The following is a 14,238-nucleotide window of genomic DNA, read 5'->3' as shown; positions in this document are numbered from 1 at the left end:
ATTTTATAATGTAGTTACATACATTACATAAAAGCATAGACGGGGCGGGGGTGGGTGGTGCTCGGCAGTGGCAGTATTGGTAATTGCTTTTAAGGTGGGAATTTGGAGTTCTTTAAGGGAGTGAGGAGCAGTTGTTATTATTATTGCTTAAACTCTTTGTTTTATTTATTTATTTTTAAAAACTTTTTTACTCACTAAAGACAGAGAGAGAGGCAGAGACGCAGGCTGAGGGAGAAGCAGGCTCCATGCAAGGAGCCCGACGTGGGACCCAGTCCTGGATCCTGGGATCATGCCCTGAGCCGAAGGCAGACACTCAACCGCTGAGCCACCCAGGCGTCCCAAACTCTTTGTTTTAAAAATTGAAGTAGTATATTCACATGTTACTTGGGTGATTAAAGGAAAATAAAACTTTAATAACATCTAGATGATTCATTTTTATAGTGTTGTCAATTAGTGGCACATGTTGAGCAATGGTACTGATGATGGGGCTCCAGTAGTTTTTTGAGATCTCATGACTTTGTTGACTCTCTGTATTTTAAATGACTAGAACTGACATGTAGCTATTCATATGCTCTGGAAATACTTTTTAAAAATACCCTGAATGGGGCATCTATCTGGGTGACTCAGTCAGTTGGATGTTGAACTCTTGGTTTTGGCTTAGGTCATGAGTCCATCTTAGGGACTTCTGGTCAGGTTTATGAGGTACCCATGCTCACATGTGTTAGGTGTTTCTCTGTGGTGGGGCAATCTCTTTGAAAAGCTGTGTCAATCTGCAATTAGAAAGATATATTGATTACCTTGTGTGTGTACCGAGCTTTCCCAAAAGTTATAGAGAAAAGAAAATGTCCTGCATTCCCAAGCATTACAGTTAAGCCACATGAAAGACTAGTCTTCAGTTTTTCTTTCTTACTTGACATTTGCCCTTCAACTGAGGGAAGCCAGGCTTCTATTTATTGTTCTTCTGAATTGGTCCTCAAGGTCGCCAGAGATTTGATATTTTAGATTCTGTAGCTACTTCTCTGAATCTTCATCTTAGTTGGTCTGCATGAGGCATGCAGCACTGATGACTCTCCCACCATTTTGATGACTTTCTTCTCCCTCACCATCCTCTGGTCTCTAAGGGCTCTGTGCATCTGCTGCTGGAGCACCATTCTGAAGTGCTTTCTGTAGCCAGAGTCCTCTTTGTCAGGTTAATTCCAACTCTTTCTTTACTGGCTGCAGTTACTAATCAAACATTTATAGTATGTGTCACTGTGCTATGTGCCAGAAATTCCTCACCTAGCAGAACTCACAGCAGAGTGTATTAAAAAAATGAATATGAAACTTGCTGATTTTTTTTAACAGTGTTATTGAGGTACACTTAGCATATCATAAAGCTTATCCATTTTAAGGGTATAGTTCAGTGAGTTATATCAGTTGCTGGGCATTTGGGTTGCTTCTAGTTTTTAATTAGTATGAATAATGCTGTTATGAATATGTGTCTACATGTTTTTGTGTGAACATGTATTACCCTTTCTTTTGCATGTATATTTAGGATTGGAATTGCTGGGTCATTTGGTAACTATACTTAAACTTTTCGGTGTTGCTAGACTGTTTTCCAAGGCAGCTGCATCATTTTACATTCCTATTAGTAGCCCATGAGGGTTCAAATCTCTCTTCATTCATGCCAGTGCTTGTTATCTTTTTTGTTATAGTTCTCCTAGTCAGTGGGAATTGGTATTGCATTGTGATTAACAATGTCTTTTGAAGAGCAAAAACTTTAACTTTTGATGAACTCTAGTTTCTCGGATTTCTTTTTTTATGGATTAATCTGCATCTGTAGAGTATATCACTTGAGTTTCTTTGCCCTGTGTTTCTGCTTAGCTCTTTGAAGATATCTAGAAGATTAGATTGCTTATCCCATCTTTACTTCCCTGCCTTGCCTCAGTTTTGATAGTGCTCACATTGTTCTAGGGCTGGGGCAGTGGTTGGGCACGCATGTTCCCTAGTTCTACTTATGTTCTTCCTGGCCCGAGCACTTTCAGGACTGGGGTGATCATAGCTTCCGACTCTTGCTAGTCCCTTGAAAACCTTTTTTTTTTCCTTGAAAACCTTCTGTTGGGTTTCCTAGCCCCATTCAAAAGTGTTATTTTCAGGTAAACATGTTTGATCATGTCACTTTATTATTGGAGAATCCTGACTGACCTAATTTGGACTGAAAGCATTTCTGAGATGGGGGTTGGAAAATGATGGCCTGTGAGCTAAATTGGCCCACCACATAGTTTTTGTAAATAAACCTTTATTGAAACACAGCCATGCCCATTTGATTTTGTATTGTGTATGGCTGCTTTTGTGCTACAAAAGCAGATTTGAGGGGTTTGATGGAGTCTGTTCTCTACAAAACCTAAAATATTTACTCTGTGGTTCTTCACAGAAAAAGTTTGTTGACCCTGGTTCTTTTGCATTTAAGGTGGCTCGCAGAATCCACAAGAGGGCCAGAAGATAGACAACCCAGTCAGGTGAAATGAGTCTGTTAGAGAACAGATCCATCTTCCACTACTGACCATTCTTGCCAGTTGTGATGTTCTGGGATAGACTCAAAAGTTTCTCTAAAGCTGTCCTAGAAGAACTGACTCTTTTACTTCTGTGCCTGGTATGATACGTAATCTGCTTGCTGGGGTACCACTTCATATTACTCTTATTTCTTTGGGTGTGCCTGATTGGTGGAACTGGGATCGTGTACACGCCCCCTAATTGCAAGGAAGTCTGGGAAATCTTTTTGTTTGTTTTTGTTTTTTAAGGATTTTATTTCTAAGTAATGTCAACACCTAATGTGAGGCTCAAACTCAAAATCCTGAGATCAAGAGTTGCATGCTTTACTGACTGTGCCAGCCAGGTACCCCTGGGAAATGTTCTCTTTTGCTTTTTGCCCTTGATAGAAGAGGGAAGCAAGTTAGAGAGGAGTGTTGGAATGGTCATTTAGTCAGTCTTCCTGCAGCATGAGAAGTTACCAATCACTATCAATGCTTTTTTCTTTTTAACATACCTTGTTAAAAATTTATTCTTCTTTTCTTCTCCCCTTTCCTGCTTATAAACACAAAGAAAAAAACCCCTAAAACAGGGAAGTAACCCATGTCCTAGAAGATGGCAAGCGTGATATCTGCCACAATACTGTCAGTGCCAAAAGTAGACAACAGTCCATCCGAACAACATTTGGAGTGTCTGCATGGTGACATTGGCTGTTGGCTCAGAAGTCCCACAGGGGGATGTCATCCTTCTGTTGAGTGGCAGCAAATGAAGTGGGTTGTGTCACAGCTAAGGAACACAGTCCTGTCATGAACTGTGTTTTACTCTAATCTTTACTGTGAAATTTTCCTTTCAGGCTAACAAGTTTGCCTCTTTCCTTTCAGGCTAACAAGTTTGCTCTCACAGTTTCATGGTGCTGCTAGAAGATAAAAGGCAGCTCCGTCAGAGATGAAGGACCGTTTACTCCTCACTAGCCATGGCAGTGGTCAGAATATCAGCATTTTTGCTCTCATTCCCCAAGTCCCAATTCCCAGAAGGTGATATGGAGAGGATCAGATGATACCTGTATGAAATAGTTTGAGCTTAGACTTCTTCTCACATAGTGAATCTTTTATAATGGACTGTTAGCATCTCTGCACTTTGCCCCAGAGTCTGACAGTATCCTTCTCTTCTCAGGCTGTTGGTTATCCAAACACTTGTGCAAATACACTTTGAGACAAAAGGCAGTTGGTGCCTTGCTCATATGATGTGCAGAAATACAAAATACTCAGGGAAAGTTTGTGCCAACTAGGATCAGGGTAAGTTTAGCATGTTTTGTAGCAAGCAACAAACTAACAAGGGCCCCTCCAACAGGGAGCAAGTAGTTCTTTAATAGTCACACTATGAGTGCTTGTTTTACTTAGTTGCCTAGCTTATATGACTAGCTGCAGACACTGCTCAAGATCAGATTTTGCCATTTGGAACACTCAGTAAGGATGCTTGGGGTGGTCCGATCCCATGGTGAACTGCCTATACCAAAAGTATGTAATTACCAGTTACTTCCCTTTCTGACTAGGAACCTCTAAGGTTGACCTGGTCATATTCTAATGAAATCTCTACATCCAGTTCACTAATCTGGTCTTCTTGTTAAGAAGTATTGAGTTGGAACTTATGGCGGTGATTGTATTTGAGATATTATTATAAGTAATAGTTACTGATACTACAAAATATGATGTTTTAGGCACCTGGGTGGCTCAATTGGTTAAGCATCTGATTCTTTTTTTTTTTTTTTTAATTTTTATTTATTTATGATAGTCACAGAGAGAGAGAGAGAGAGAGGCAGAGGGAGAAGCAGGCTCCACGCACCGGGAGCCCGACGTGGGACTCGATCCCGGGTCTCCAGGATCACGCCCTGGGCCAAAGGCAGGCGCTAAACCGCTGCGCCACCCGGGGATCCCCAAGCATCTGATTCTTGATCTCAACTCAGGTCTTGAACTCAGGGTTGTGAGTTCAAGCCCTGCTTTGGGCTCCATGCTGAGTGTGGAGCCTACTTAAAACAAAAGCAAAATACTGTGATTTAAATAATATGACTTTCAAATGTTCTCCCACAAAACATCTAAACATCTTTTTAATTTTAGGTTACAGATGCCAGTGTATCTAAGGATATCCAGAAATTTTGGTTATTGTTTTTGCCATCCCTTAGGGCACAGATAGGCAAACTTTGCCTATGAAGACTCAGAGTAAATATTTTAGGTGTCTGTCCCAACTACCCAACTTTGTAGTTATAGCACAAAAGATGTCATAGAGAGTAAGTAAATGAATAGGTGTAGCTGTGCTCTCATAATTTTTTTTTTTTTTTTTTTAAACGCAGACATCGGGCTGGATTTGGCTGTCACTATAATTTGTTGTCCCTTTCCCTGGGAAGTTATCTTTGTTTTGCATAGTTGAACTTGGTTACTACATCTGTGTTCCAGATTAAGGGAAAGAACATAGCCAAAATTCAGAAAATATGCTTATGTTTAAGTTGTAGGGAATTTCCAAGTTGTACATTTCTCTTTCTGATCCCAGTGACTCAAACTTAAAAGACTCTTCTTAGTCTAATAAACCTGGTCTCTACCTAGTCAGTCATATGCCATGGGAGCAGGGAAATGAAGGTTTTGGGGCACAGTAGTGGTCTGCTACCATGGTGTGATATCTATAATTTATTTACTTTTTAAAAATATTTTATTTATTCATGAGAGACACAGAGGCAGAGAGGCAGACACACACAGACAGAGGGAGAAGCAGGTTCCCCTCAGGGAGCCTGATTTGGGTGGGACTCAATCCCTGAACTCCAGGATCACGCCCTGAGCTGAAAGCAGAGATTAACTGCTGAGCCATCCAGGTCTCCCTATAATTTATTTTAAACTCCTTCAGAACGGAGAGGCATAAACCCCTGTGTTCATTTAAACTACATTGTAGGTCCTTTCAGTTCCTCTTACTGGCAATCAGCAATCTAGGGATGGCTTTTAAAAGCATTTACAACTTTCCACATCTCAGTCAAGACTAAATTTGTAAGTAAATGGGTTTTCATTGGTGACATTAGTGGTTTAATATTTAGCAGTATGGATATTAGAAACTGATGCTTATTAGTGAAATTAACACTATCCAAGATACTTGGATTGGCTGAAACATTTCCAAGACCTCTCACCCTTGAATGGACATGATACAAGAATTAATAAGGCATTTACCTCTATGGATGGTGCCTTGCACTTGAGTTCCTTGTTTTTGGTATCCCACCATCAGAGAGGAGGATTTCTGGTTGCCTTTATAGCAACTGTAAAGATCAAATCTTGCATTTGGAATTTTATTATGTCTCTCTTGGTGACTCTTTTATGCAAGCTGATAATTTGACAAGAATTGGGATTTTATGCAGCATGTGGAGCAAGCTGTATGCTCTTTTTAATTTTTTTAAAAAAGATTTATCAGAAAAACATGAGTAGGGGGAGGGGCAGTAGGAAAGGGAGAGAGTCTTCAAGCAGACTCCCTACTTGAGTGTTTGATCTCAGGACCTTGATGTTGTGGCCTGAGCCAAAACTGAGAGTCAGGCACCCTATGCTGTATGCTGTTTTGCTGAGAAATGTTTGCTTATTAACTGTATGTGTGGTGGACTTTGGACTGAGAGTTGCTTTTATTATAAACTTTTTAGCAACATAGATTTAACTAGTAGATAATCTTTACCCAGTTTTTCCTGTTCAACTTTTTGGTGTCCACCATTATATCCATCTCCAGAAATAACTTGTGTATGGCCAATATGGCCTAAATTTTTTCATTATTTTCTTTTCAGATTTTGTGGTAAGAACATTCACCATGAGATCTAGCCTCTTAACAGATTATAAATGCACAATACATTATGCCTGTTTATAACTCCCCATTTCCTCCTCCCCTTATCCCTGATAACTACCATTCCAGTCTTTGATTTTATACATTTGACTATTTCAGGTGCTTCCTGTAAGTGGAAGCCTGAAGTATTTTGTCTATGTCTGTCTTATTTCACTTGGCATAATGTCCTCAAATTCATCCGTGTTGTCACATATTGCAGAATTTCCTTTTCTTAAAGAGACTGAATAGTATTCAGTTTTAAGTGTATACCACACTTGGTTTATCTATTTAGCTGTCAGTGGACATTTAGATTGTTTCTAAACACATTTTAACTATTACGGATAGTTCTGCAATGAACCTGGGAGCGCTAACAGCTCTTTGAGATCCTGATTTCATTTTTTTTTTCCCAATACATACCCTGAAGTAGAATTGCTAGAGCATATAGTAGTTCTTCTTCTTTTTTTTTTTTTTTTTAAAGTAAACTCTACCCTCAGCTTGGGGCTCAAACTCACAACCCCAAGATCAAAAGTCACATGCTCCACAGACTGAACCAGTGAGGCACTCCATGGTATTTCTTTTTTTTTTTTTTTAAGATTTTTATTTATTTATTCATGAGAGACACACAGAGAGAGGCAGAGACACAGGCAGAGGGAGAAGCAGGCTCCATGCAGGGAGCCCAATGTGGGACTCGATCCCGGGACTCCAGTATCACACCCTAGGCTGAAGGCAGGCGCTAAACCCCTGAGCCATTCAGGGATCTCCTCCATGGTAGTTTTTTAAAAAAAATTTTTGAGGAACTTTGTACTGTTTGACATAGAGCCTGTGCCATTTTGTTGGCCTAAAGTTCTTTCACAACAAGGATTTTGAAATTTATGAATGCTGTCAATATCTGGCGGTCTTACTAGATTTCTCTTGATAGTTTGCTTTCTCAGACTCTCATTTCCAGCCCTTTTTATATTCTTATACCACCAGTGACTCTTTTGGTAATCTTATCTCTTGATTTGCACACCAAATAGGAACTGCCAAAGGCTGGAGCCTTCAGTTTCTGCCAATAGATTTATGAATCTACCTGTATTTATGCCTATTCTTGGTATCTTCCGACTACTGAGAAGGAAAGACACGTTCCTGATCTTATTCCTGCTGCTTTCTCTGCAGTGGTGGCTGGAGAATGTCTATGGAGAAGGATTTTTAGGCAGCACAGCTGAGGAGTGGGTGCTTTGGGAGCTTGTCTTGGACTGCTTAACAAGCTGTCTGTCTGTCCTTCTGTCTTTATTGTTTGTCTTTCCTGTCTGATTTTCCTTTATCTTGTTTCATTTTTTTAAAGATTCATTTACTTAAGAGAGAGAGCAAGAGAGGGAGAGTGTGCAGAGTGAGAGAGAGAGAGGCAGGCTTCCTGCTGAGCAGAGAGAGCCAATGTGGGGCTTGATCCTAGGGCCCCAAAAATCATCACCTGAACCAAAGGTAGATGCTTAACCACCTGAGCCACCCAGGTGCCCTCTCTTTCATCTTTTTTCTTTTTAATTCCTGGCTTATATTTTTGTGTGTGTTAGAAATGAGCTCTATCCCTTTGTCCCTGTCTCCTGCTTCCCCTTGTCTCCTAGCTCTGCCACTTGATTGTCAATTTGAATTGTTTCATCTCCCAGATGTTTTTAAGCTCCTTACTTTCCAGAGAGTCCTACTCAAGTGCATTTGTTCAAATTTTCCTAAGCTAAAAAAAAAAAAATCCCACTTCAAACTTTTTCTCAGCTATATCTCTGCCTCTCCCAACCTTTACAACCAAACATATAAGTAACCCCTGTCCCACCCCTTCATCTCTCTGCACCCCTCCTCCCATTCCACGGTCTCTTTCATTGTGGTCTTGGTACATTGACATTGCTTTTGCTAAGGTTTTGCTTTCATACTTGGTCTCTCCTCTCCCCTACTCCATCCTTCCCATCGTTCCCTGATGCTTCTACCAGGGATTAGTGTTAAAAGTATATGGTTCTAGTCATGCTGGTTTTCATTCTTTTTTTGTTTACCATGTTCTTAGAAATGCCTCCCTGCCAAAAAAAGACTCGGCAAACCCATTGGTTCCGGGACAGAACCCTTTACTGATAGGAAAACAGGATTTTTAAAAACTTAAATTCTTTATTTAAATTCAACTTAGTTAACATATAGTGTATTATTAATTTCAGGGGTAGAATTTAGTGATCCATTAGTTGCATATACACTCAATGCTCGTTACATCAAGTGCCCTCCTTAATGCCCATCGACCAACTATCTCTTCCCCCAACCCACCTCCCCTCCAGCAACCCTCAGTTTCTTTCCTAGAGTTTAATGTCTCTTATGGTTTGTCTCCCTCTCTATTTTCATCTTATTTTTCTTTGCTTCCCCTATGTTCATCTGTTTTGTTTCTTAAATTCCACATATGAGTGAAATCATATGGTATTTGTCTTTCTTTGACTTACTTTGCTTAGCATAACACTCTCCTAGTTCTGTCCACATCCTTGGAAATGGCAAGATTTCATTCTTTTTGGTGACTGAGTAATATTCCATTATATATATGTTTTATATATTATATATCCCACATCTTTATGCATTCCTCTGTCAATGGACATCTGGGCTCTTTCCATAGTTTGGCTGTTGTGAACATTGCTGCTATAAACATTGGAGTGCATGTGGCCCTTTGAATCACTATGTTTTTAACTTTTTGAGGAACCTCCATACTGTGAAAACAGGAATTTAGAAAATAGATTGGGAGTTTTGCAACTAACAAAAACCTAATCTCTTTTCCCTGTAACTTTTAATTTGTGGTTTTACCACTCTGAAAATTATGTAAGTTGTAACCAAAGAAAAATAGTAAAGTCACTAACTCTGGTATCTAAAAATCATGAATAGGGATGCCGAGGTTGTTCAGTGGTTGATCATCTACCTTCGGCTCAGGGAGTGATCCCGAAGTCCCAGGATTGAGTCCCACATCAGGCTCCTCGCGGAGAGCCTGCTTCTCCCCTGCCTATGTCTCTGCCTCTCTTTCTGTGTCTCTCAAGAATAAATAAGATCTTAAAAAAACAAAGAAATGCATAAAAAAAAAATCATGAATAAATGTGTCATGGTGCTACACATGTAGTTTTACAAAATGAAATCAAAACAAATACAATATATAATGATTTTGAAAAATCATTCTTGGGACGCCTGGGTGGTTCAGTGGTTGAGCATCTGCCTTTGGCCCAGCGTGTGATCCTAGAGTCCAGGGATCAAGTCCCACATCGGACTCTCTGCATGGAGCCTGCTTTTCCCTCTGCCTGTGTCTCTGCCTCTCTCTCTCTCTGTGTCTCTCATGAATAAATAAATAAAATCTTAAAAAAAAAGAAAAAAGAAAAATCATTCTTTATCTTCTAGAAATGAATTGCCTTTCTAGAAGGATATTCTAGAATGCTAGTCTGTTGACATTTGTGTGTAAGTCTCTTTAGACACATTGTATGGAATAGAGAGAAAGGTTCTTTTTTTTCCCCTCTGAGAAATAGGATTTTATTTCATTTTTAAAAATGACCTTTCTGGGGGCACCTGACTGGCTCATTTGGTGGAGTGTGTGACTCTTGGTCTTAGGGTTGTGAGTTTGAACCCTATGTTGGGTATAGAGATTAGTTAAAAAAAATCTTTTAAAAATGGTTTTTTTCTTTGGGTTCTCAAATTAAGATTGACGTAGTTGGCATTCTTTTCTTTACCTTTTCAGTCTTTAAGGGTGGCTTTTGCTTGTTGATAAAGAATTGGGTTAGATTTGGTGGATACTAAAGTCCGGACATTTATTAGGCATCTAATGGGCTAATATGAAATTTTCTATTAACTGAGTTTTAAAATTCAGACCACAATTTTTAATCTATCTATATCCAAGTATTTACAGTCATTTAAAAGAAAAATCAATGAAGAAGGTGATTTTTTTTTTCTTCTGTAAGTTGAAAAACACACTTTGTTCTGTTAGATTATTATTTGGAAAATAAAAGGCTGGTTCAAGTAATTTTTTCTATTTTAATAATAAAATTTAAAATATAAAACTAAATGCTTGAGGGGGAAATTAATAATCTTTAAAAACTTATTGGAAAAGTTTCTGAAGACTACTTCATACTTAATTTTTTTTTCTTTTTGAAACTTGTAGCCAGCAATATCCTAGTTAACTGATTAGTCCAGTTTAAACTTTTCCATGATTATTACATATCAAAGTATATAAAAAGGAATTTATATTTTTCAAGATTTTGAAATTCTTGAAACATAAATCCATCTAGTCAGTGTAGGCAGTGATAAGTTGCTCTTCAGAAGAGCCACCTACATGGCTTGAATGCAGTTGGTTTTGTATTAGTAACCCAGTGAAATCACCTCAGGCATTTAGTACAATAATAACAACAAAATTGAAATTTGAGTCAGAGTTTTTAGAATTATTCTTTCCAGGTTGACTCATAAGTATTTCCTTGGGGACCAAAGCAACAGAGGCTTCTAGTTTTTTCTTTTAAATAGCTTTGCCACGGATTTTTGCTAGTACTGACCTTGGACTTCACTGTGGTTTTGTTGAGATGCTAGTAAAGGCTTCTACCTTAAAGAAAGATTTGTTTCTGAGAAACAGAAGAAAAGAAATCAATCATTTAGAAACAGCATGTTTTGCCCTTCTTTGTAAAGCCTTGATCTTTTGACATATAATTTATCTGTTAAAATATGTTAGACTCTGAGCTAGATTCTCTGCATGTTTATAAACAGTTTGTGATAACAGGAAACATGTCTGTTAAGATGTTGTAAAACAAAAGGATGCAAACATATATGCAGTATGGTTACAAACTGTATTTAGAAAAAAAGATGGGAAGTAATAAAATACTATTTAATCTCTTTTACTTTTTGATGCATGTTTATGATAAAAAATTTGGACATATAAATGTACACACGTGTGTGTATGTATTTTTGAATTTCTTCCCATTCAACCTTTAGTTCCTTTATGTATTGCTAAGTATGATTGTAGAATTTTTAATTTGCTGTAAACTTTCACCACAAAGAGAATGATTTATCAGTGAAAGTTATTAAACTGCCAGCCATGTATATCTGTGAGATAAGTTTTTAGTACACAACATTGTGCTGGGAGTGATTTAAAAAAAAAAAAGAATTTAAGGCAACCTCTGCCTTGCTGGACTTTCTGATCTGGTGGAGCAAGGTGTCTAAATTGTAGTAGTCCTAATCCGTGAAGCAGTCAGAATAACTTTGCTCGGCAGGATGCAATTAAATGCCAGATTTTGTACTAAGTACTATAAGAGTTCAGATTAAAGGCGATTCATCCGAAGCTGAAGTACCTGGGAAAGACCTGGTGGTAAAAGTGAAACTTTAAGTGTATCTTTAATAGTAGTTAGTACCAGGAGGTGAATAAAATACACAGAATAAATGTGGATTTAACTTTACTTTATTCCCACCTGGCTAATGTGTCCATTTTAAAGGATTGCTCAGTGTTCAATTCCTTTCTTATAGAAAAAAAGCACAGCCACAATTATAATGACAAAATTGCTAGTAATAGGGACCCAACTGGGAAGAGCACAGTAGAGGAGGAGCAACTTGAGGTTAAGGGGGGGAAGCAAGACAGAAATAACCACAAGGAGAGCCTTGCTTTGAACATGGAAATATTTAGGATCCCTTTGCAGGATTGACTGCTTTTTCCTTGCAGGGGCATTATCATTAAAGAGATTACAGAGAGTATATATTTGAGCATTTTCTATTAAGATACTGATGTGTAAATCTCTTGGGCACAATATAATTTTTTACTTATTTGAAAATATTGAATTGATTATTTCTAAAATATGACTTAATTGGTTTCATTTTTTTGTAGATTTCATTTAAAACAATGTGCTTCTTAAAATTTCATGGGTGAAGAGTAGAACTTAGCAATACTCAAAAGTATTTTCTATCTTAGACTTTTGGGGAGGTAGGGTCATAAATATCCGGGTAGATGTAGGTGCTCTAGTTTTTATGTCTGCCTTGTAAAATAAATTCAAACACAGTAGAAGTTCCTTAAGCTGGAAAATTTAGGGAAAGCCATTTCAAAGATATATGAATCCCTTTATCATTTTAAAAGAATAGATTTTTGTTTTTTTAGAAATAAGTTATTCTTTTCAGTAGTGAAAGACTTACCTCAATTAAGCAAAAAGTAGAATTAGAATGGAAAATGAGTAGTCTTAAAAATGGAGCATATATTTCTAAGTTTTGAGTAGATTCAGAACTTAATCCGCGTATCAGCTGTTTTAGGAATAAAGGTAAAATCGTTGAGGATCAGATGTGAGAGTATTTAGATGATTGTCAAGATTTTCTGGCTCATGTGTAGTGATATTGAACTCTTTACTTGTGGACTTTAATTTGTGCTTGGTGCTGACCTGATGCTGTGCAGGGACACTCACTACATCCCTTCATTCAGTTTCTCTAATTATCCCCACTTCCTGGGGAGCTTGCTTAGAACTGGGCATGAGTGCTTGTTAGGAAAATATTGGGCTAGCCTGGCTACATGTAAGAGGGTAGTTTTTGATATAAGGTTTATGTATAGATGAACCAAATAAGGGGCCAACGTTGTTTGCAGGGGTTTTATTTAATCAAATTGGTACGGAATATTATGAAAGTTATCTGGCTAGACATGACTAGGCTTGTAATAAATGGAAGTCATGGTTAATATAGTTCTGAGTTGATTTGTTGCACTGTTCTTTTTTTAGTGCACTTTCAAAAAGAATCTGACTACTAAATGATATGTGAAACAATCACATTTGCAATTCTGTGTATATTAGCAAATGATGGGAGTTCTTTTTGCTGGGAGCATCTGTTAATGCAGAGATTTGTCTCTTCAGGTTCATGTGAAAATGGCGGACGAGGCTGTCTGTGTTGGCCCAGCTCCCACCAGTAAAAGCTACCTCAACATGGATGCCATCATGGAAGCCATTAAGAAAACCAGGGCCCAAGCTGTGAGTCTGAATGAATCTATCTACTGCAGCTGTTTCATATATAGTGAGCAGAAAGCTAGAGTTTGTATTCAGAAAAAAGAAAAATAAGAAAGAATGATTGAAAATGCTGTTGCAGTTAGTTCATGTCACATGAATTAAATGTGGCCGAATTCGCTACTGGAAATCAAAGGCTTTGTAGCATCTGGCAGTGTTGGTTGCTGATCCTGCAGGTGGCTGTTGGATTCAGCTTTCACACCAGGGAGCAGTTTCAGTTCATTTCCAAATTTGTTAGGGAAGAAAAAAAGAAATCCCAATTAGTTTTGAGTATTAACCCTTTGAGTGTAATAAAAATGTTAAAAAACATCTCTTATAAATAGGATCCACAAGATTCTTGTTTAAATTGTTTTAGTCATTTAAAGTTATGTATACCTGGTTACACTTCCAGATATAAAAACTTTGCAATTGGTAATTATTTTAATTTGATAATGTCAGTAGAATGCATTTCACTTACATGGAGAAGTCAGTAATTCTTCCCATCTCTAATTCTGTTTGAATGTTGAATCCAGGAAAAAAAAACTCATTTCTGACATCAAGAATGGTGTTTTGCTGGTACTGTGTGTGTGTGTGTGTGTGTGTGTGTGTTAGATCAGAGAACTTATTATATAATGTTACAAACTATGCAGAGTTATCTCTAAAATTGGATGGAAACAGCCAATACCAGCAATTAGCCTGGAGTGCTTCAATTAATGCTCACATATTTTGCGAAAGAAATGGTTTAGTAAGATATATGTTTAAATAAGTAACTGAATTCATGAACCCATATTATAAGCGTTTACAGTTTATTATCAGAATTAATGAAGGTAGAATTCTTAACCCTTTAATGATAGCTTGTTAGAATATAACCTTTCATTAAATGTTTCTGTAAAATGTGATTGGTGGAGTGAAACTCTTTTCCTGTGATGCA

At 37.8% G+C, this 14,238-nt stretch overlaps 1 protein-coding gene across 7 annotated transcripts in view; it reads left to right on the top strand.

The window, feature by feature from the left end:
• PCCA (propionyl-CoA carboxylase subunit alpha) overlaps nucleotides 1-14,238 on the top strand; it is a 462,660-nt gene that overhangs the window by 107,086 nt on the left and 341,336 nt on the right. For all 7 annotated transcript variants that reach the window (XM_072782480.1, XM_072782479.1, XM_072782481.1 and 4 more), the window contains one exon: nucleotides 13,182-13,295. In XM_072782480.1, coding sequence (XP_072638581.1) covers nucleotides 13,182-13,295 — 114 coding nt within the window. The remainder of the gene's footprint in view (nucleotides 1-13,181; nucleotides 13,296-14,238) is intronic.

This window comes from Canis lupus, chromosome 17, assembly GCF_048164855.1.
Source record: "Canis lupus baileyi chromosome 17, mCanLup2.hap1, whole genome shotgun sequence".
NCBI lineage: Eukaryota > Metazoa > Chordata > Mammalia > Carnivora > Canidae > Canis > Canis lupus.
This window is presented reverse-complemented; position numbering and strand designations above follow the sequence as displayed.